Here is a 24,227-nt window from a genome sequence, read left to right as displayed (position 1 = left end):
GCAAGCAAAGGTGAGGGTGGAGAGGTAACACTCTCCTTTTAAAGGAAGGAACCTGTAGAACCAGACTCACCTCACCTCTCAACACACTCTCTGCAGAACAAGGACAATACAACAAACATTGTCATGAGAGAGAGAGAGAGAGGGGGGGGGGGGGGATAGGAGAGAGACAGGACAGAGAGACCAGAGAGAGAGAGGGATAGGAGAGAGAGAGAGAGAGAGAGAGAGGACAGAGAAAGAGAGAGAGAGAGAGAGGGGGGGGGGGGGGGTAGGAGAGAGACAGGACAGAGAGACCAGAGAGAGAGAGGGATAGGAGAGAGAGAGAGAGAGAGGACAGAGAAAGAGAGAGAGAGAGAGAGAGAGAGAGAGAAGAGAGGACAGAGAGATAGAGACAGAGGGGGAGAGAGAGAGAGGGGAGAGAGAGAAAGGAGAGAGAGAGAAGAGAGGACAGAGAGAGAGAGACAGAGGGGGAGAGAGAGAGAGACAGAGGGGGAGAGAGAGAGCAGAGAAAGAGAGAGAGAGGGGGAGAGAGAAAGGAGGGAGAGGGAGGAGAAGAGAGGGAGAATATATTATGACATGTAATAGTGAAGTGGAGAGCGAGAAAGGAAAGTGCAGTTTATAAACTTATAGCAGCTTAACTAGAAAAGGGTCCCGGGTGTCTGGAAGCAGCTCTGGTTCAACATAAACATTCAATGCATTAAACTGTCTTTGGTCAACGTGTAGGTCCAGTCAGTTTCTGGCATATATAAGAAATGTGACTTGTTCTCTTGTGATCCTGGTGATTGTGTATTAAATGTACATTTGGTGCAAGAAGCAAAGTTGAACTGACAAGACTGAGCAGCACAAGCAGTAATCTGATTCCTCCATTGTTAATGTTGTTGATCTACTCGGTGTGCAGGAGTTTTTATGAGTCCTAAGAAAAGGTTGTGAAAACCGAGCCTCAAAGTGACGCATGAAGTTACAGTTAGAAGACATCTGGTAAAAAGAAAACATAGAATAAAACATCAAAAGGGTTAAACTGTTTGAAATGATAAAATTCCAAAATCCCTTGTAAATGGTGAATGTTCATAGTGTAAGATTACAATTAGAGCATTAAAATAATATACATCATATGGTCGCTTTAACACAAACCTAGAATGAAGTAATCAGTTTGATGTCTGAGTTTATAGTCATCAAGACTGTCATCTGATTCAATCCCAGGATGCTTTGCACTTGTAACACTGATCGTTTGTGACATGCACACATGATCCCACATTCAGCTTCACCCACAACCCCGTCAGTATTGATTTGTCACTTACACTAATGCAGACTGTCGCTTTTCTTCAAAGAGTGTAACATCAAAGAATCGAGCAGCACCAGAGCCAAACTGTGAGGGTGGATTAGTCAACACGTTCACGCCGAGGGCTGCAGAAAACATGCAAACTGCCAAGCATCAGGCTCCTTCCTCCATTAACCTGGAGCAGGACTGTCAAACACGTCTCGGTTCAGGGTCCAGACCAGGAAACCGTCCAACATTAACATTACAACTTCAATCTTAATGTATTTATGTCTTGTGGTACAAAGAACAAGGGATGGAAATGTCTATTACTATTTATATTACTAATTATAAATCATATTTTAATGAAACCTTCCTGTGCAAAATACAGGGAAATGCCCCCCCCCCCCCCCCCCCCCCCCTAAAAAATGTGCTGTTATGTATGTCCATACAATCTACTGTATTGTTGTATTTTTTTAGTTGAATGGAAATAATCACAAAGGAGGACGTGGTTTATTAGATTAAGGCATCTTTAAAAACAACATCAGTTATCTGACTTTCAACAGACAAAAAACATGTTGAAATGAACGTTAATCTTTAACAGTCATCACTTTTTGCAGTAAAGCAAAGGAAAAATGTAAAAAACGGTCTTTATTTATAACTCATTGTGCTCTTCCCTTCATTGCTTTAGCCCCCACGAGATCCATCTGCACAGCATGAGGTCCACAAACTAAAATTCATTTGATACCCATGAAGTCAACAATGTGATTTCTCCTGGGTGTTAGGTTTGTCGGTACACACTTCAAGTATAATCACTGTGAGTTCATACTTCTTGATAGGATGAAAGCAGTTCAAATCAAGACGTGGCATTTACTTTAAGTTGGGCTGAAGATGAGATGTAATTAATTTAATAGCTTTTCTTTTAAAGCCTCTGAAAGCAGAGAATTCCCCACAGGTTAGAGTTGCAGAGAAGCTTCTGATTTTTGCATTTGCCTCAGAATGACAAATTTGAATTTGATGACCAGGTTTTTTATATGATTATTTCCATTTGATTTTCTAAACATTTTGCGAAGAGGAATGTCGGTAGAATTACTGCTGCTGTGAATTGGCAGAAACACAGGAGTTACATGGTTTATATAAGAACATGCAACAAGAGGCAAGTTTGTCCCTTTTAATCAACCTAAAAGTTGTCGTAAACTATTTATACAGTTATAAAGTTGTAATTCAACAAATATTCACGAGGGTGAAGAAGCAATCTCCTCATCATTAAATCCATTCATCCACCCAATCAAATCTTTTACCATCTTCTTTTATCAATCCACTTTTACTTCTGCTTCATCCAACTTATCCAACCAATCCCAGCTGACTTCAGGCCCTGCTTGCACAGCAACGTCTTACGTCAAACGCATCATTTTTATGATTTTGATTCTGAAAATTTACACAGAAATGCTGAAAGCGGTATAGTTCTGATGTTGGGCCACTAGAGGGTGCTGTTGTGTGTTTTTGTAATGAAACCACATAGATGCGTAGAGAGAACAATAAGCCTCATAGTATGTATAACGCAATTACCGTGTTTTTTTTACCTTTAGAAGAAGTGCTTGTCTTTGGCCCCCTTTACGAAACAACGTTATGTTAGCATGCCAGACCACTAGAGGGCGCTGTTGTTTGTTTTTTCTCATGAAACCACAAACATACATTATAAACATTAACAATGGGAGTACACAGATATTTGTATGGACAGACGACCTAGTTAGATCGTTATTACGGTGACTCTCAGGTATAAAACTACCAAGTCCAAGAAAAAAAGGAAAAAAAGGAAAAGAAACCAAGAAAAGAAAAATACCCACCAAGTCCCAGGATGATGTGGACTGGGAGTCATGACATTCTGGAGACAAACATTTGCTGTTGTTTTTGCTGTTGTCCTCTATTTTCTCGTGCACTAATCTCTTTCATAGAGGCGATCACCTGCACCACAGGCAGTCTCCCGTGATAAAGCACTTGTGCTGTATCCTCTGTGATGCAGTGATGTGAGGAGAGAAAGTAAACACAACTTGGGCACAATAACTATAATGCACATGATTGAGCACAAGAACTCGTGTGAAATCTACTGGAAAATGTCGATCAATGCTGAGGCTCTTTGTTGTGCTGGTTGTAGACTCATCATCATTATTTTGTCTTCTCTATTGCACTGGCTCGCATTGGAAACAATCTCAGCACTTTTCTAAACAGTCAGTGCAATTTTCACAACTGTGGAGCTTTGAGGAAAAAACCCACAGAAATCCTGTTTTAAAACCAAGTTTGGTGTCAGTCAGTTGGTGCCAGCCACTGAAAGGAAAAGACTGTTTTGTCATCATTTGAGCCATGGTTGTCACGTTGGGCTTTCTTGCCATGATTGCCCACCCCGGGGATATTTTTTGTCTACAAAGCCTCATTTTGTCTGTTTTTCTGTTGCTCTTTATTGTGCAAATGATTGAACAAAACTAAGAACAATAAGACACAAAAATCAAAGCAATGAGGACATTTGGAGAAAAAAGCTAAACATACCCTGTATACTTATTGTATTTGCATCGTTACACACCGTACAGGTTCCATATGTTTGATTCTTTTTCCCAGTTGATTACTGTCACCTGGCAGGTAATTTGTCTGTTTTGTACACGTCCCCGTTATGTTCAGAGATATTCATCAATCTATGCATATGCATTCATCTGATATATTGTGAGGAATTATTTTGCATGTAATGGGTTCAACAATTAGACAATGTTCAGAAATTCTGAAGATAATGACATTTACACCCATAATCATATTTGTTGTGACACAATATGCAAATGATTCGTGTGCAAACTGCAGACATTTGCACATATGAGCAAAATATGCACAGTTTCCATTATGCTGAGATTAAATGTTAAATACCTCTGCAGAGATTTAAACTGGTTAAAATTGGTATGTGAGATGCAGGGACACACAGGGGAGGAGTGAGCACTAGTGAGCCTGGCTTCAGGTTGAGTGGGGCTGTGGACCGCGTTGCTTACATGCTGGTGACCCGCTTGGGTTTGGGTTTTCTCAGAGGGCTTTTCCACCGGAAAGAACCAGGTTCTAGTTCTGGTCCAGGGCCAGACTTAGCACCAGTTCTTTGTCTCTCCACTGCCAAAGCCCCGGCCAGACAGGGGCTAACTGGTGCTACGCCGGCCCCACATCGTTCCTGGGCCAGAGAGGAGCCAGACTGGGACCCGACGCGTCATCAGCTGGGGGCGGAGTTATCTCTGGAGTTATCTCTGGAGTTATCTCTGGAGGTGTCTCTGGAGTTATCTCTGGAGTTATCTCTGGAGTTATCTCTGGAGGTGTCTCTGGAGTTATCTCTGGAGTTATCTCTAGAGTTATCTCTGGAGGTGTCTCTGGAGTTATCTCTGGAGTTATCTCTGGAGGTATCTCTGGCGTTATCTCTGGAGGTATCTCTGGAGTTATCTCTGGAGGTATCTCTGGGGGTATCTCTAGAGTTATCTCTGGAGTTATCTCTGGAGTTATCTCTGGAGGTATCTCTGGCGTTATCTCTGGAGGTATCTCTGGAGTTATCTCTGGAGGTATCTCTGGGGGTATCTCTGGGGGTATCTCTAGAGTTATCTCTGGAGTTATCTCTGGAGGTATCTCTGGAGTTATCTCTGGAGGTATCTCTGGGGGTATCTCTGGGGGTATCTCTAGAGTTATCTCTGGAGTTATCTCTGGAGTTATCTCTGGAGTTATCACTGCCTAAAAGGCAGAAGCCAGGCTGTACCGGCTTTCTGAAAACTCCAGCGAACATGGAGTCCCAGAGTGGTTCTAAATAAAAAAATAAAAAATACGCATGGGAACAATATAATAAGTCGTTCCCTGAAGTTAATAATACGAGGGAACGGGATTATTTAATTCGCGTTAGCGAAGCCGCGGCTCTAAAGAGCACTGCAGAGCTCCTCCTGTCAGTCAGCTACGTCGGCCATAATTAGAAGCAGTTTTCCATTGTAGTTTATTTTTCACACTTTTCATGGTGACATTATTCTAACTGACGTCACGTTCAGGTCTTGTTTCACCTTCTGACCGCCGGCTGAGGAGCTGCAGCCGCTGAGCAAGGCAGTGTGAGGCAGCAGGGGGCGCTCCGCTCCGCTCAGAGACGCTCCAATATTATTTTATAACCACAGAACTTCTTTATAATGAATACTTTTGGTTCATCAGCAACTAAAAAACAAACTACAAACTACTGTAAATGAAAGCTGGAGTTTATAGACATAAAATGAGCCTTTTAATGGCTTCATGTGAAAAAGAACTTTAATCAGAGTGTTTACGGAGGTTGCCATGGAAACAGTTTCAGAGCTTCTTTCTATCATTCTACACCTCCATTCTTCTCCGATGTTGAAGCTTTTGATTCAGACACGTCCAGAAATAAAGTGAAAGGAGCAGAAATTCACTATGGAATGTTGGAATGGTGAAAAATAAGACCCAAACTCAGACATGTGTTATTATTGTCCCTCTATGTCCACTCTGGGGCTCTGGACTAAAACAAGACCGACGTGAACAAACACCAATAGAGACAAGAAGAGACGTAATGTCTTCTGGCTCTTTGGTGCATCAGAGGTTCAGGTCCGACTAGATGGAGCGACCCGGACTAAACCACTGGTCCAGTCCGTCTCCTGGTTCCTGGATGAGGCTGTCGGCGCTAAATAGTTCAGTGACGTGTCACGTTTTGGAGTGACGCAGTGACGTGGCTCTACTGGCTCCGCTAACGGTGGAAAAAGAACCGGTTCTTTGGTGGTGCTCATTTAAGAACCGGCCCTGAACTAGAACCTGGTTCTTTCCGGTGGAAAAGCCCTACCAGAGACCTCCGGTTTCCTCTCACAGGTCAAAAACTTGCATTTGAGATCAGTCATTCCAGCAATGATATTCTACTGACTGAAGTAAAATTTACTTACTTGAATGTGTGTTTTTGTTGCTTTTAATGGAGAACAGCTCTTCAGGCATTTGTACACAGATGTTGGGATTTATGATTGGTTATTAGCACATAATTACTGTAAGTAATAGATTACTAAAAGTAATAAATCACTGGAAGTAATTTATGAAAAATTGAAATTATTAATGTAAATGGGAATTAAAACAACTTAAAACGGTAAAACTGCTAAAATCGACAGAATTGCGAACACATAAGATGGATAAACTGCTACAATTACTAAAAATGGCTTAAAACAGCCATTGATGATAAAACAAGTTAAAATTGTTCATGTGGCAAAACAGTAAAAAAAAAAGTAATAACATTTGATCAGTTCTTAATTAAACTCAATGTAAGCCCTAAACATGTGAGTTCATAAGCAGCGTCTTTATTTTGAAGGTTTTGAGGCTTCACCTGGATTTTATCTGGTAGAAAACACCTATTTTAATCATAACACCAGATGTACTTATAGAGTTTCTGTACTCGCTCCACCTTTGGTAGAAAAGTGTTTTAAGTGTGTGGAGGTGAAGCAGGAATCCTGATGAACCATCATGCAAAGCGCCGCTGGACAGCAGCACCTGGGATTGGCTGCAGGGGAGAGCAACACCTTTGGAGCGCTTCCTGAAGGCTTCCAGGTGGGTTAGGGTTAGGGTTAGGGTTAGGGTTAGGGTTAGGGTTAGCTCTCATCGCCGCCTGCTTCATCCAGAGGAAGAGAAGATCCTTTCAGCCATGCAGGAACGACAGGACACGCCACTGGTGAGTGTGCTTCACTTTTCTGTTTATTAAAATAATACATCGAAGTCTGGGTGGGAAACGTGTGAAATGCTCCTCAACAAGAAACTTAAATATGAATTACTTATATTTTAACATACTGTTTGTTAAGATGTAGAAATATTCAATTACATCCATTTATATCTCCTTAAAAGACGGATTATTATGTTTTTTTTAGATATGGGAAGAAAAAATGATGTTGATTATTGATAGTAACGGAGTTGCATTCTTCTCACTCCACAAAAATGGTATGTATTGTATTTTATTTATTGTGTTTTTCTGAATCTAAATATAAATGATCTCACAAAGCAGATCAAAGTAATATACTGATAAAATATTGCAATATCCACAGTCTTCTTCAGGGTTTTTACAAGTTCAAAGTGAGACAGACTTTCTCCTCCTTGGACAATCAAACACATTTCATACAGTAATTCTCTCGGCGGCGTCGAACCAGGCAGCCTTTTAAAAAGATCACCGACCCGGGAGGGCCTTTCACCTCCTTTCTTTACCTTCACATTGTTTTCATTCTGGAGTTTCAGGTTTAGTATTCTACCTCTCACCGAATCGCTGCAGCCTGCAGAAACTTTTTCATGAGTTTTGACAGTTATAAAATTCAAAAACCACGATTGATTTCAGGAACACAATAGCTTTTTTTTTTTCTTCCTCACCCCACCAACAAGCCATTTCTATTGAAAGGAGGCCGCTGCATGTGTCCAAAGAGGTTTGCTGTGCCCCAGAACTAAAATACAGAAACAGCCAGACCTTGTGGTGTGAAGTGTGCACACACACACACACACACACACACACACACACACACACACACACACACACACACACACACACACACACACACACACACACCCACACACACACACACACACACACACACACACACACACACACACACACACACACACACAGAGACTGCAGTAAATAGTAATTCATTCCCCAGCTTTATGCCCTTCATACCTTCTAATCGTGGCCATAAAACAATTCTCCACTTGACTGTACAACCTCAAAGAAGTACAAAACCACTGTGGGGATCCACAAGGTGGATCAGGCCCCAGAACTGTGCCATGCTTCCAGTTTTCGGTCCCCACAAAGCCAGAAAAACCAGATCTCATATAGACAGTCCCTCACATGCACAGCTGGATGTCCTTTCCTCTACCTTTGCATGCAAATGGTCCAGTTTGCATAGCCAGTAGTCTCTTCCTCTCCTTGAGCCAGACCTGTAGTCAAATCAAGGCCTCCACAGCAAGCTGCTCACTTACATTAAGACAGATGGCTAAACACAAATTGACTCCCAGACTGCGTGTTAACCAGTGCACCAAACCTTGGTTGAAAGACTTTTTCTTAATTCACAGTACACAGTAAAAGACTACTGCTTTTTTTTTGGTCAAAGGAGGGTCTGCTTCTATGGGTTTTTTTAATCATCTCCCACAGGCAGCACAAGTGCCCATGCAAATAAGGCCAGCAGATAAAAGCCTCTGTTTACAGAGCAAAATGGATAATCCTATCAATTATTAATGAGCTTCGTTTCTGAACTCAGTGTCACTTATTTCTGTGAGAAGAACCTTTTAGAAATTGGAATAATTTGGCTGTATTCACTGTTAAAGACAAGGAAGGTTCAGATAAAGTCAGGATGCCAACGCAGATCACTTTTTAATTTTTTTTTTTAAAGAAGACAGAATCTGTTCTTTCTAAAAGAGGTTTCTAAAAGATGTCAACCACAACATTTTCAAGTGAAAACCTGTCCACATGAGAACACCGTTTCATGTAATTGCATCATTTTTGGCCAATCATTCTCATGGCGCCGCGTTTTAGGCCTGGAAACTGTTTTTTTTTTTTTTTTTTTTAAAAACAGGTCCCTGAGTGGGGAAATTTTAAAACAATGACTCGGATTTGAGGTGTGGACAGGCAAAGTTGTACATATGTGGAAAGTATGACGTAATCACCCCCCCCCACACCCCCCGCGGCGTACTCCAGGCCGAGCTGCAGAGGCTACTGATACTGGTCGGGTTAATAAGGTGATTTGTTGGAGTTGTCTTTTGCACGACGGGGATCAGGAGAACTCTCCGTGTCTTCTTCTGTGTTTTTGGTGTGTTTGGTGAGTTACAGCGCCACCTAAGGGACTGGCATATGTACTACATCATTTTGAGCTGTGCTCATAGAGTTCATAGAGAAAAAAAGGGTGTTTTTTTGTGTCCGTTGACACGACAGCGGTGCTCGAAGCCACAGGCAACGTAATATTCCCAAGGTAGAACGTTTTGAAAATGCTCTGACTCCGTTGTTGCTTCAAATAGGGGAAATACAACTTTCTGGAAATGCCCGGGCTCCGTCTCTGTGGAGACGCTGCCACTGCACATTTGCACCACGGCCAAAGTCAATAGTTCTACTGCTCATGCTCAGTAGATGGACAGGAGAACAATGTTTTACTCCAGAGTGTCAGGACTTCCAGTCTATGTTCTCTTGGGACTTAGTTTCCTATTTGACAGTCAACGTAATAATAATCAAACTCTGTCTTCTGTCCATATGAATGTCCGTGTTCTCCCATTGTTAATGTTTACAGATTATTGTTCTGTGGTTTCATTAAAAAAAAAAAAACAACAGCACCCACTAGTGGCCTGGAAATGTTGCCACTTAAACGTGAAACTTTTCTTAAACACCAATGCAAAGATGCGTTTCCACTTGAAACACTGTTGTTTGTTTGTTTGTTTGTTTGTTTCGTAAAAATCCTATCTCCCTCTCTGTAAATGGAGATAAACTCTGTTATTATGCTTTCGTCCGACAAGATAAAGAGTTATTTCTAACAACAAACACAAAAATGATTAAAAATCCCCTTTTTCCAATCCTTAGGGTACATGTTGGAAAATAGACACACTGAGCATTTCCCTAGTTTGATGTGCACATAGCATATCGTCAAATATGGTGTCAAAGGGGCAAAAACAGCCATTTTTATTATATTATTTGTACATTTTTCCACAAATTGGAAAGATCCTGCACAAGCTGTACCTATCTCTATATGCAGTACCCCTTTAATTAATCACTGTTAGGTTTAAGTTGTTATATAGATGACAGAAGTCCTTTAAAAAAGCAAAATAAGGGCATAGTATATTTTCTATGTACATTTATGTAATCTGATAAACTTACTTGAGAGCTGAAAACTTTCCCTCAGTTTTTACATGAATTTAGACTTTCTACAAGGCCTGTTGTCACATTAAAAACAGCTGGAACTAAGTGCTGCACATAGATAATCATAAAAGCAGCACTAAGCTAAAGTTAAACATCTGTTGCAGGACTCTCTTTCACCCTGAAGAAAGTTTTTATGACTCTTGTCTGTATGCTTGCTAATACTGCAAAATGATTAGACACCTGCCTGCTGTAATTTAACTCTTTGAAGCGCCTAAACAACCTGTGCACTGTGCTGGACGTGTATTTCAGAGTGAACCCACAGTACTTTGTCCATATTGGGGTTTTTAATGGCTTTTATGCAGAACAGGGACAGTTTTATGTATTTCTGCTTCAAACATCATTCGGGAGGCACTTTGCATCTGAAGCGAGAATGAAAATTCTGCCAGCTTTGCATTGACCACAAGTACTTTGAAGCACATTTCCATGTGTATAAAGAGGGTTGAGTGAGTCATAATGTACTTAGATGAAAATCTGACCCAACATTGGCATATTCATTTGCTTGCAGGGGGTGATGCATCCGCCGACACGGTGCCTTCAGTGTGGGGATGTCCTGGAGTGGTCGGAGGAACACAGGTGTGTGTGTGTGTGTGTGTGTGTGTGTGTGTGTGTGTGTGTGTGTGTGTGTGTGTGTGTGTGCGCACGCGCACGTGAGCAAGTGAGCGTCAGCATGAACAGATGGGTCTATTCTCTCCTCTTCACATAAAGTGATAGGTACAGTACTTTCATGACGACTGGCAGAGGCTCTTTTCAGACAAACTACTGAGCTGTTCAGTATAAAAAGTCATTATCAGATCAGCTGAAAATAGATATTGGCATACTGTCAGATTAGCTCAGTGGAGGCCATGAGCAGAAGCTACAGAGAGCTCGTGTTTGTGCTGAACTAACAAGGCAAATATTAATGTCATTTTTTTGTGTAAATGATTTATAAGATTTGCCTGTTTCTTAGCCATGGATTAGAATGAATTCTGCAATACTCAGGGAAGCTAAATGTTACAATTCCGATATAAAAGAATATCAGCAAAGCAGTCGGTTAACAATGTTTTCCATCTCATTCGGTTTTGGATTGATCCACAGCAGGGCTGCAGGCAGTTGGAGCTCGTCCCAGCTGACAGTGTGCACAATGCCGAGTCCACCATGGACAGGTCGCCAGTCTAAAGCAGAGACTGACTGTCAACATGCACATCTAAAGTCAACTTAGTCACCGACAAACAAACATGCATGTCTTTGAAGAGTGAGAAGAAGCAACAGCAGAGCCTCACATACACAGGGAGGACGTGCTTAAAGAATAAAGTCAAACCTTATAGAGGAAGACGTTTCACCCTCAACATACGTATGCACAGGGACTCGACATGTTTCCAGGTAGATCATCGGCAGATCAATTTCACATCGGGAGAATTTGCACATTCAACGTGTGTAAAGGACGACAATGCAAACTACAAATGCAGAGATAGAAGATTTACACAGAGAGAACCTGCAGTATTAACACCTTGACAGGGAAATGTCTGATGCACAATAGTATTTTTCAATTTTCTCCTCAAAGCCTGCTAATATCTATTCCATAGTGCCGGGGACACTGAGTGCGCCCCCTGTGGCCAAAACAAACTGCTGTACATGTCAAGGCTAATTCTAACCAAACTTAAGAGAACAGGCGTCACGTCAGCTGAATTGTTCCCTGAGAATTGAAGGACCATCATAGGTCTTCACTCGTATGTCAGTCATAGCTTGGGGCAGTTCTGCCTTAGCTGGCAGAGGGAGTCATCCAATCCGAAGGTTGGCGGCCTGATCCCCTAGCCATGTTTTGGGGGGGTGTCCTTGGGCAACACACAAAATGCAACGCTCGCAGTGGCGTGTGAGCTTTCCAGCTGTCACCACTGGTGTGGATGTCATGATTGTGCGAATGACTGGTTGGATGTTAACCTGATGATCCTGTTCTATGTTTTCTAAACACAATGGTGCTGTATAAGTAAAGTCTATTAACTATTTATGCCATGTCCCTCCTCCACGCTCATATTGTTTTCAAGAAATATTTATTCACAACTCATCTGATCTCCAGCTTGTGTGACTGTTCTTCATCTCACTTTGTCAGTTTTCTCCAACATGAAGAATCTATTTAGTAGATTCTCCTGCTGTGAGGCAACAGTCCTTACCTCTGCACCGCCGTGCTTCTCTAGAAAACATCCAGCAATCCAAAATAGTTGTAATTAGTTGTTCTAATAAAGAAAAGAATTAGCTGCGGATGAAAGCAACAAGTGTGATAATTCAATTAGCTGTGACCTTTCCTGAGGCTTACGAATAATGATTAGAAATAAAACAGTGTTGTCAAACGATTAAACATTTTAATCAGATTAATCACAGGTTTCTGTACATAAGTTTTGATTAATCATGATTAAATATAATGAATTTTCATTTTGCATGAACAGACTCAAGAAAGATGGGAACATATCCACATGTCATGTGTTTATTAAACACCTTTAACAGTTCATGTTAACAAAAATCTTCTCTCTTTTTCAAAACAAATATTTATCCTCATTATAGTGGCCTTGTTCAACCTCCTTCAGCCAGCTAGAAAGATAAACCAACGTATCACTTGGGACCAACATGGCGGCTCGGTCACAAATGTTCTCATTTATTACTAAAACAGTCCAGTGCAAAATAATCTGTCCTCGTTTTGGTTCCACCACAGCTAGTTTAGACTTTTTACGAGAGTTATATTAAAGTTTTGCAACGTCTCAATCACACCCATGTCTCATTTGCATAAAGTCGACAGGATTTGAATGTATACAAATGAGCCGGGGGGTTGAAATGTGCCGCACTGTACCTTCATTCTGCACTGCAAAATGGGTAAATGACATTAAAAAGTTTAATCAAATTAATCATGATGATGGATCAATTCACATTAACGCATCAATTTTGGCATCTTTAAAAGTTTTTTTTAATTCAACCATCAGTTTGGACACGCACACAAAAAAACCTGTATTAAAAAGAAAATGCAAATGGTGCATATTATCCAGGTGGATTTCAAACTGTGTTCACATGGGCCGTTGATCTCGTCAATTTTTTTAATTTGTGCATTGCCTCTGGCTTTACTTTCCTGCAAATGTCAATGACATTTTGTGGGCATCTTATTAGAAAAAGGCTCCTGCTCAGTAGCAATATAGTCCAAACAAGCAAGCAGAGCGACATTTCACCTTGGCAGACAATCCTTAAGACCCCAGGTGAGGGACGGAGTGTTCCTTTGTATTTCATGTTCCGAGAGGTGAGCCGGTTCAGACTGTGTTCGTGCTCGGGGATTTCACAGTCCTGCAGTGCAATCAAGTGCTGGCCACTATAGGGGAGGAGGTTTATGAGCCCATCTTGTGAGAGTGATTCATAGGTACTTTTCCACTTAATGTGTGTTTCTCCCAGTGTCCTACTTGGCTGTTCATGCTGCTCAACAGTGGATGAGACTCTGGAGAACGTCGCCCGAGGCCTGGCCAGCAAAATGAAGAGAGAGAAGAGTCACTGGGCGGCTGGAAGAGTGGGTGACATTGACTTCCTCGGTCCCACGAAGACAAGGGGAAAGGTGAAAGCAGATATTCCACATGGCATGTAGAGGATGTTATCCTGAGCAGAGAGCTGACATCACATTTTGTTTTCACTCAGTTCATGAGGGTGCGTAGCAACACGGAGCCCATGCTGATCTACCAGATGCTGACGGAGGAGTGGGGCCTTTCTCCTCCACACCTGGTGGTGGCTCTGGTGGGAGGAGATGAGCTGGCCCAGATGAAGCCCTGGCTCAGGGACACTCTCCGCAAAGGGCTGGTGAAGGCTGCACAAAGCACAGGTTATCATCGGGGCCAAAACTGGCCTTGCCTATTCAATTGAAGTAAAAGAGTTCTGTGTTTGCCTGGTAGGATTATTACTAGAAAAAAAACTAAAAAGGACAAACAGAAAAGAATTGCAGGGCAATTTTTGTGAAAAACGTCGTCCATTTTCTGTGATGTTTGTCCAACTAAAGGTTGCAGTGTCACCAATACATCATAGAGGGCTAGACATTTCACAGTCAAATTATTAATCATGTTGTTCACCAATGAGCAATTTAACATTCAACACTTTAGCTGAAATGCAACTTTTTGTACTTCGGGAAGAAACCAGAGATAATATTCTCACTGTGTTTCGGGGGGCAAACCCTTACACCACCCTGTATAGGAATAGGTTGAATCAAATCATTTGTGAAAAACAACTAGAAAAATAACACTAACACAATATATTAATGACTATATGCCATCCATCCATCAATCTGTACCATCTGTACCACCTCATTTGTCTCGGGTCACAGGGGAGCTGGAGCTGATCCCAGCCCACTATGAGCAGGTACATACAGGTCAGCAGTCCATCACTGCTCAAACGCAGAAAGACAATCACACCTACCGGCATTATTTTACTCAATAACTATTCTTTTACTCAATAACTAACCCCCAGACCTTTTTGGGGGGTTTGTGGGAAGAAACCAGGACCCTCAAATTCAGTAAAGGCACACAAACTGTACAAAAAGACCCCTAATAGCCTCAAACTGGAGTTCTTCCTGCAGTGAGGCAAGAGTTCTCACCACTGCAGTTGGTTCATACACATTCATCTCCTGTGTTGGGCTGCATGGCACATCGTTACACCGTGAAGAAGTCCACAGTCCAAACACACAGACACAAATCATCACACACTCACGTTAACACCTTTAATCAAATTAGAAGCATGAATTCACCTGAAATGTTTGGTCTGTAGGAGAAATTCATGAGGTGACGAGAGTAAAGGAAAATAGGGTTTGTTGTCGTACCTTCTTACTTTAATTTGAATTAATTAACTTGAAAGCTTATTTTCTTATGAAGATATTCAATGTCAAATTCCTCCTTGTGCAAATGAAAGAATCATCCCCATTGTGGAGTATTTTATCACACCGAAGGGTTAGGTCCCTTTATGTAATGTCAATTGAGTAAAAAAAAAGAAAATTAATTTTTTTTAAATTACAGATCAGTTTAACATGATAACTTGGTTAAATGATGAAAATTACTGTCTTACTATAAACCCATTGTGTACAAAATCATTAGAGAGATCTTCGGCCTCATCTAGACGACAACATTTCAAGAGAAAATGCGTTTTTGTTTCAGGAAAGTTTCACCTTTGAAAACGATGTAGTTTCCATGTTGGGCCACTAGTTGATGCTGTTTTTTGCTGTTTGTAATGAAACCACACACATACTGTATGTGTGCTTAGAACAATATGCTCTAAAGTTTAACAATGGGACACATTTGAATGGACAGACGACCACGTTGGACTGGTATTACAGTAAAAGCAGAATGTGGACTGGGAGTCATGACACCGTCCCTCTACTCAAGCATGTACAGAAGAACTGTTTACTATGGCCACGGTGCACAGTAGTGTAAACACAACCCTAAAGAGCTAGATATCAAAAAGAAAACAGAGATACCCTTAAATTCATTCTGGACTATAAATACTACATTGTGACGTGTAGATTTTGCTTCTTAACAGTAAAATATTTCTTTTTCTCCTTGAAATTTTTGCTGATGCATCTAAAATACTGTCTTGTTTTGTTAAAAAGTTGTGTTTTTTTCTTTTAAGGTAATGGTTTCTTTTCATTGGTGATGGTCCCTGTACCTGTACCTGTACCTGTACCAGTACCTGTACCTGTACCTGTACCTGTACCTGTACCTGACTCCCCTCACTCCAACCTTCACTACATGTCCCTGTTTCTTCCCCCTGTAGTTCCACGTTGCTTCTCTCTGCAGCCTGACCTGAGCAGCTGGAGACTCTGAACTGTGAAATAGTTTCTCTTCTCCTCTCATTAGTTTTTAATAGAACATTCCATCTTATTTGTTCTCTGCAGGCCTCCTACAGCTCAGTCCAACACTTTACAATGTCACAGTCACACTGAATTAAATTGGTGAGGGGACATGATTGTCAATACTTATATCAAAATCAACATTTTCACAGCAAAGAATATTTAATTTTTATTTATCAACATTTTGGAAATGAAAAATGAGATCGGTCATCGATCTATAGAATTAGTCCCACCTGTGTGGATTCTTCTTCTCTCATCATTATGGAAAGAAAATACGTCCACATTCCTCCTCTCTGCTTCAGGGTTTGATTGAGTCAGTTTGAGTCAGAGAATTATGAACCAATCACAGACCGTCTTTCAAAATGTATAGACCACATGGTATCATTGACCAATCATTTGCTCGTTACTGAGCGTAACACAAACAGGAAGTCAGTGGCCAGTTGTGGAGTTGACACGATAATTCGCTATATTTTGGTGAAAAAATATGATTTTAAGCAAAATTATACGGTGACAAGTAGTGATGGACATTATACACATATTTTAGAGGCTTTGAGCAACACGTCTGCTATGACGGCTGGACGGCTGGCTGCCTAAAACCATGGCTTACAATCCAGCGTCGTGCTACTGAACTACTGATGAGGGTTTGCTTCTGACCCCAGTTTTGCTCATTTCATTACCAGTGGTTTGTAACAGCTTCCTTTAGTATGTCAGATAAAACCGATGTGATGACGTCATTCCCCACTCTCCCTACTACCCACTACACCACTGTGTGCGCTGTCTGTTCATATATTTGGTGTAAATATCATTATTCTTTGAAAAAGACCTACACAATGACTTTTATGACCACAGGCTAAAATAAAAAAAATAAAAATCTCATTTGTACTATACACCTCAGCTGTAATATGATAGTGCACACAGATTTGAAGTCTGATAGTCTTGGAGAAAGAAATGGACTTAATTGGTTCTTTTGAACTTAGTATTGAGAATCAAAATCTCTACACGCACAAACGCAAACTGCCTCTCTGTTCTCCAGGGGCATGGATTCTGACTAATGGGCTTCGCTTTGGCATCACGAAGCACTTGGGCCAGGCGGTGCGAGATCACTCCCTGGCCAGCACCTCCTCTAAAGTTCGTGTAGTGGCTATTGGCATCGCCCCCTGGAATATGATCCACAACCGAGAGGCCCTGCTCACTGCCAAGGTGTATCTGTCCACACACACACACACACACACACACACACACACACACACACACACACACACACACAGCATAAAAAAAACAGTATGAGCAAGAGCAGCATCTATAAGCAAATGTTTGCATCCCGTCATATTATTGTGTGAATGCTGTCTTCCAGCCTTTCTGAATGCCTGCATTTGTTTTCTTTTTGAGGTGGATGAACCTGCAGTCTACAAGCCACAAGACCTGCCTCATGGTGCAGTGTACTCCCTGGACAGCCACCACTCCCACTTTGTTCTGGTGGAAGAGGACGCCAACAGACCGGGAGCAACCAGTGAAATGAGGGTGAAGCTGCTCAAACACATATCTCTGCAGCGCACTGCTTATGGAGGTACAGTGAAAAATGCTTTAGCCCACAAGCTACGACACACACGAGTCAGAATCCTTCACTCATGAAGTACCAGCACTGCAATCCCACGTTTCACAATTTCTAATTCCACGTGGATGTCCTTCCTTTACATTGACTCATGGAAAATGAAATAATTATAACAGTAACGTACTTAAATATTAAACCTGATAGTATTCATTCTGACAAAGAGTAGCTTTTATCTTGTGAATTATACATGCATTTCATTGCATTATGGTATATTTCACATATTTTATGTGGCAGCATGATTTATTTATTCCTTGGAGAAACCTCTGCGTCATGCTTTTTGATCAAAATTGTACACAAGGGTTGTGAAGATGTGGTATCAAGCATAAGGTCTGTGGGCCTGCAATACCAATTCGTACCACAAGAGGGTGTGTTGAGTCACTTCAGAGCATCCACTGCTTCTTGAAAAAAGTGCTGAACTTGTTCCATTTCACATGAAAAAATTTGAATGCAGCTATTATTTTTAATCTGGAATGGTCACTTTATAACAGGGGTGTCAAACATACTGTTTGGCCCAAGGTCCAAACTACCAAGCAACTTGTAAAACATTTCAAAGACTATAGTGACTTTTTTAAACAAATTGCTTTAGAGCAGTGGAGACAACACAACACAACACAACACAACACAACACAAGATAACACGACACGACACAACACAACACAACACAACACAACACAACACAAGATAACATGACACAACACAACACAACACGACACAACACAACACAACAGAACACAACACAACAGAACACAACACGACACGACACAACACAACACAACACAACACAAGATAACATGACACAACACAACACGACAGAACACAACACAACACAACAGAACACGACACAACACAACACAACAGAACACAACACAACACAACACAACACAAGATAACATGACACAACACAACACGACAGAACACAACACAACACAACAGAACACGACACAACACAACACAACAGAACACAACACAACACAACACAACACGACACGACACGACACAACACAACACAACACAACACAACACAAGATAACACGACACGACACAACACAACACAACACAAGATAACACGACACGACACAACACAACACAACACTGAGACCCGAGCTGAGATGCTGCCAGGAGCGCCAGCCACCTTGTAGCTATGAAACTCACCTCAAAGCGCCGTCAGGGAGAGTTTGTATAAATATGTATAATACAAAAGCTATAGGAGAAGATGTTTAAACATTTTGCATCAGAAAGTAGAAATGCCCGACTTTGGCTTCTTTAAATCCAGGCCCAAAACCTTTTTATTCAGACTCTCTTTTAATACTCAGTAATATGGTGATTTTATTTTATTTTATATTCTTTGATTTGATTCCATTTGATTTTACTCTATTGTTGATGCAGGTTAAGCTTTTACTCTCTTTTAATTTCTTTCTGTCTCATTTTACTGCAAAGCCCGTTGGTCACCTCGGCTGTTGTAAAGGGATTTAAAAATAAATGTTGATTGATTGATTGATTAAAAGTGTTAGGGTTGTAGTTATTGTTGGGAGTAATTGTCATAGGCCTCACTCCCATTGGTGCTCCGGTGCTCGAGCACCCGCTGAAAAGGTTTAATAAAAAAAAGAATAAACAAAACTACGTGCTCAAAATGAACTAAAAATATTTTGAAAGGTCTTTTGTACTGGCCGGGAATCAAACCCAGGCCTCTCGCACGGCAGGTGAGAATTCTACCACTGAACAACAGGCTTTGTCAACACTATATCTAGAAAATAAAGAAATCCTTTGTAAAATTAGACGTTCAGTAGCAGTGAGCAGCTATATACTGCATGGTCAGCATTATGTGATTTTTACATGATGGGAGGGTATTCCTGTTACTTGGGCATCCTCTGGCAAAAATATATTGGCGCCTATAGAAATTGGTAGCGTTCGATACTCCCGTTGTAAGGTCTTAAAATGATGAAGTAAATATCGACTAGAAGAGTGAACTGGTTTTCCTACACCATGAGGTAAAACGCCGGTATGGGTAAATAAAGTGTCATGTTTGGGAATTTCCAGGTTTTTTGGTCATAAAATACGATCCAATCTACAACCAAGTCACAAGTTCAGAAAAATACAATATGCTTATCCTAATACCTTCCAAACAATTACAATATTTTATGTCTCCGGCACTTTATTCAACACATCTATTAAACATTCATAGGACCGATGGGAAAAAAGAAAAATTAAATCCTTGGATTTAATAACTGGTCCAATCTCCACTGACAGCAATAACTTAAACCAAGTGTTTCTGGTGGCTGCTAATCAGACTTGTGCTGCACTCAGGAGGAATCCCTGCTCACAGAAGTGCTTCAGCTCATCCTTATTCTTGAGACGCCTGGATTGTATGGCTCTCGGGAGCTCGCTCCATAGCATCTCTTCTGGATTCCAAGTCTGGGCTCTGAATGGGCCACTGAGAAAGCTGGGTTCTTTGCTTTGAAATGAACAACCTACCCTGATAACATGGTGCTCGGCATTATCCAGAGCTCACTAGAAGTCTTCATCTCTTACTGGAGGATTCTTCTTTACACTCCTCCAGGGAAACTAGCCACAATATTAAATCATCTCTTATTTCTAGACAATTTGTCTCTAACTTAGTCTTTCCCAGCGTCATTCAGGTCAAAACTTTAGAAACGTCGGTCTGTGAGGCAGGAGGAGTAGCTCTTGTGAATATCACAGTAAAAAAAAAAGGAGTTGGGTTGGATTTCTTTCCACCAGGGATGTAAAACTCCTTTTAGTCCAGGGGCCATTCTATCTCAAGGGGGGCAGATCGGTAATATGACGGCACAACAACCTTGAAAGACGAATCTTTGATGAACTCCAAATGTTTTCCTTTGCTTCCGTACATGGCCTTCTGAGTACACTATGAGAAACTGAATACATCATAATACCCCGAGTAGAATTAGCACTTGTCAAAAAGTGAAGAAGAGGAAAAACACAAATATTAGTTGCACTTCTGTATACCTAAATGTCATCGATTAACCTCAATCAAACAATTACTTCCAAAAGTGAGGACAATCCCAACATGAAGCTAAAAATAATGAGAAGATCCAGCGAGACGTTCAGAAACACTAGTTCTCCTTCATCTGCTTGATTCTTCATGTTTTACAGGGTTTGCAAGCTTTCATGGCAGCGTCACTGAAATCTCAGTTCAGGTCTCAGTTGTGTCGCGACTCTTAAGAAATGCATTTAAAACAATCTTATTTCTTTGAAATGTTTAAAAATCTGCTTGCTGCTGTTTGACACTTGATCTGAGTTCTCTTTATCTCACGAGCATTCAGAGCGTGAAGAGACATGTTCAATAAAGAGATGAGATGTTGGAATTGTTTTTAGTAGTTTTCTACGTGTACACACAAAACAATGTAAAGAGAAATTTGAGCTGAAGCAAACAATATGGCTCCTGTTTGTTGGCTTGCAGTCCTCTTTTCTTCCCACCAAAGAACAGACTACAAACAAGACGTGGACCCCAGTGCCAAGACTCCGTGGGATATCTTTATGTGCACAATTGGCTGCGTCTCTATTCATTTTTAGCTTTACAGTCTTTCCTCCATGCTGCGTTTGTAGACCACCACTGTGCACAGCTTCTTTAAACCATAAACATGAAGAACTAGTCAAAATGATGTCATGCAGACTAGCTTTTCCTCTCTTCTAATTCATCTCTTCCTCATAGCGTTAAATGGTTTTGGACCAAAGACTTTTATATCTACAGGCCTCCAAAGCTGTTCAAATTTAACAGTCAGAGAGGAGGAGAGAAAAACTGGCTTAACTCTTCATGGCTTAGAGACAAAACAAACCTGTGATCTTTTTTTTTCACACAGAAAATCCTCTGCAACATTTACACAATCAAGTAATACCAGAGGGGCAATCATTTGAGACACTCAGACATGTGAGAGATATTACTATGAATGTTTTGTTTGGGCGCTTGCAGGCACAGGAAGCTTCGAGATCCCTGTTCTGTGTCTCCTGGTCCACGGAGAACCCCGAATCCTGAAGGTCAGCTCGGTTTCATCACGATGGCTACTCAACAACTGTAAATGCATGACCACGGGTTTGACCTTATGAATCTCCTCAAACAGTAGCTGAAGCTTGTGAATTAGATATGGAGTCACAATATCGGCCGAAACAACCAAAAAATTCTCTTTTTTTTCTATATTAATCTCTTCAAACAAAAAGCCTATCAAAGTCATTCAATCATTTGCATAAATAGAGCCATGTCTGAGGAGATTATGGCTTTCGCTGATCAATACACTTCTTTGTCAGGCTTCAGTAAGGAAGCTACACATTAAGAGAAAAGACTTGCCAGGGAAACATCAACAGAGCATCTATATGTCCCCTCTTGCAGAGGATGTATAAAGGCATTGGCAATTCGACACCATGGCTGATCCTTGCGGGCTCCGGAGGAGTGGCTGACATCCTGGTCACGCTGATGAATAGGGGCTGCTGGGATACGGACAGTGTTCAGGAGCTGCTGCTGGACACCTTTCCCAATGCCCACCACAGCAGCGACGTCAGTAACTGGGTCAAGCTGGTGAGCGATGTTCGCCGCACAGAGGCAGGCGCATGCACAGATATGAGTACATCACAAAGCATTGCCAGAGAAATGGGGCACACTGGGGAAGGTTGTGAGAGAAAGTAATGTGGTATTTTCATCATTGTCCTCAAAAATGTATACAGTATGTGATGACCTAATTAATGATATGAAGGAGGTGGGAATGATAGTCACAGTCTTTTCTTTTTCATGTTGGAGGTGCTGTGCTTGTAGAAAGCAAAGTATCAGGGATTAAACATGCTCACACGCTTCAAACATATGAGATATCAGCAGTGATTGACTGTCAACTTGTCAAACAGATCCAGAAGGTGCTTGATCACGGACATCTTCTGACTGTCCACGACCCTGAACAAGAAAGCTCCGAGCTGGATACAGTGATCCTCAAAGCTCTGGTCAAGGGTAAAGTAGTTCTCATCAGAGATATGTTGGAGAAACTCACATTTCCTCAAGGACAGTGACAGAGAGAGAGAGAGACAGAGAGAGAGAGAGAGAGAGAGAGAGAGAGAGAGAGAGAGAGAGAGAGAGAGAGAGAGAGAGCCTTAACATTTCAACATTTCATAAGTTGTGATCCTGCTGACATTTCATGTGTCTGTCAGCTTGTAAGAGCCAAAGCCAGGAAGCTCAAGACTTCCTGGATGAGCTGAAGCTGGCTGTGGCCTGGAACCGAGTGGACATTGCCAAGAGTGACATCTTCAATGGAGACGTGGAGTGGAAGGTGAGCCGCTGGCAGTGTAATCTGATGAGAGGTTTGTTAAACTCTAGTAATTAACCCTGCAGTCCACTGCATTGTTAGGAGACAGAGCGACAGAGAGAGCGAGTGAGAGAGAGAGAGACAGAGAGAAAGAGAGAGAGAGTGTGAGAGAGAGTGAGTGTGAAAGAGAGAGGTATATATATATATATACATATATACTGTACTATAATGTACTGCTGCAGACATGTTTTCATGGGAACAGTTTGGTTCAGAAATAAGCACCGGTCTAATAAAAGTCTGTTTGCTCGATGGCATTGTCAGGAGATTTCCCCACATGGAGGTTTGAATGAAGTTTCATGGCCATTTGTCAAATTGGCAGATGTTTGTTTTTAGTGTAAACTTACTGTCCAACATTGCTATTCTCTGAGCTGCGCCGCTGGAGTGGAATTAATTCTGTTTTTCATTTTCATTTGATGGTTTTCAATCAATATACAGGAGCCTTACTGACTAGCAATCATCAGCGCCGTGCAAGTTCCAGCAAATAATGTCGTTTTTTTAGTTTCTAGTTACCTTGAGTACATTATAAGAAAGTTACCTTTGTATTTAGAACAATTTAAAATGATTCAGTTTGCACTAGGGATGCACCAATATCACTTTTTTTTATAGTACTAGTACTAACCTTTAGCTACCGAGTACCGATATGATTACCTATTGAATGCTATCTAGTCTGATTTATACTCTGACACAAACGATTTGCAGAGGCTACACAACAACCTTCACACAGCCTTGGAGTTGACGCTACGTGCAGCTCCAAACACCTTGAAGACTCCAGTGAACTACTGGGTCTCCAGTACGCGTCGGGCAGGGTGTAGCATCCATCAACACACTGCCTGATGTGTACACTGTCGACAGAGAGACCGAGCTTTCTGTGGGCTGCGGCACACACACACACACACACACACACACACACACACACACACACACACACACACACACACACAGACACACACACACACACACACACACACACACACACACACACACACACACACACAATCCAGCCCAAGTGTATGAGTCATACTTTAGCCATGTGGAGCTCTACTGGTGTGTGAAACCTTAAACTCTTTAGCATGTAGCATATAGCATGAGCCCCTGAGCAGTTAAACTAACGAGCGACATCGGAAACTATCTTTCCCCTCCTCTTGATATTTTAACAGAACATCATTTGCTGTCTTACTTTTTCTTATTTTCATTAATATCAAAGAATCTCACGTACTACTTGCCAGCTTGTATCGGAGAGCTTTTACAAGTGCGAGGATGCCGTGCCGTATCGGTGTTGGTGCATCCGTAGTTTATGT

At 41.4% G+C, this 24,227-nt stretch overlaps 1 protein-coding gene across 1 annotated transcript in view; it reads left to right on the top strand.

The window, feature by feature from the left end:
* Window positions 1-6,842: 6,842 nt before the first annotated feature.
* Window positions 6,843-24,227, top strand: part of trpm5 (transient receptor potential cation channel, subfamily M, member 5) — a 34,740-nt gene continuing 17,355 nt past the window's right edge. Inside the window, exons 1-10 of the mRNA XM_080493457.1 lie at window positions 6,843-6,959; window positions 10,672-10,739; window positions 13,572-13,728; window positions 13,809-13,989; window positions 17,033-17,199; window positions 17,389-17,566; window positions 21,558-21,622; window positions 21,972-22,157; window positions 22,478-22,577; window positions 22,775-22,893. Coding sequence (XP_080349583.1) covers window positions 6,933-6,959; window positions 10,672-10,739; window positions 13,572-13,728; window positions 13,809-13,989; window positions 17,033-17,199; window positions 17,389-17,566; window positions 21,558-21,622; window positions 21,972-22,157; window positions 22,478-22,577; window positions 22,775-22,893 — 1,248 coding nt within the window. The 5' untranslated portion in view covers window positions 6,843-6,932. The remainder of the gene's footprint in view (window positions 6,960-10,671; window positions 10,740-13,571; window positions 13,729-13,808; window positions 13,990-17,032; window positions 17,200-17,388; window positions 17,567-21,557; window positions 21,623-21,971; window positions 22,158-22,477; window positions 22,578-22,774; window positions 22,894-24,227) is intronic.

Source organism: Lipophrys pholis (assembly GCF_963383615.2).
Source record: "Lipophrys pholis genome assembly, chromosome: 2".
Taxonomy (NCBI): Eukaryota; Metazoa; Chordata; class Actinopteri; order Blenniiformes; family Blenniidae; genus Lipophrys; species Lipophrys pholis.
This window is presented reverse-complemented; position numbering and strand designations above follow the sequence as displayed.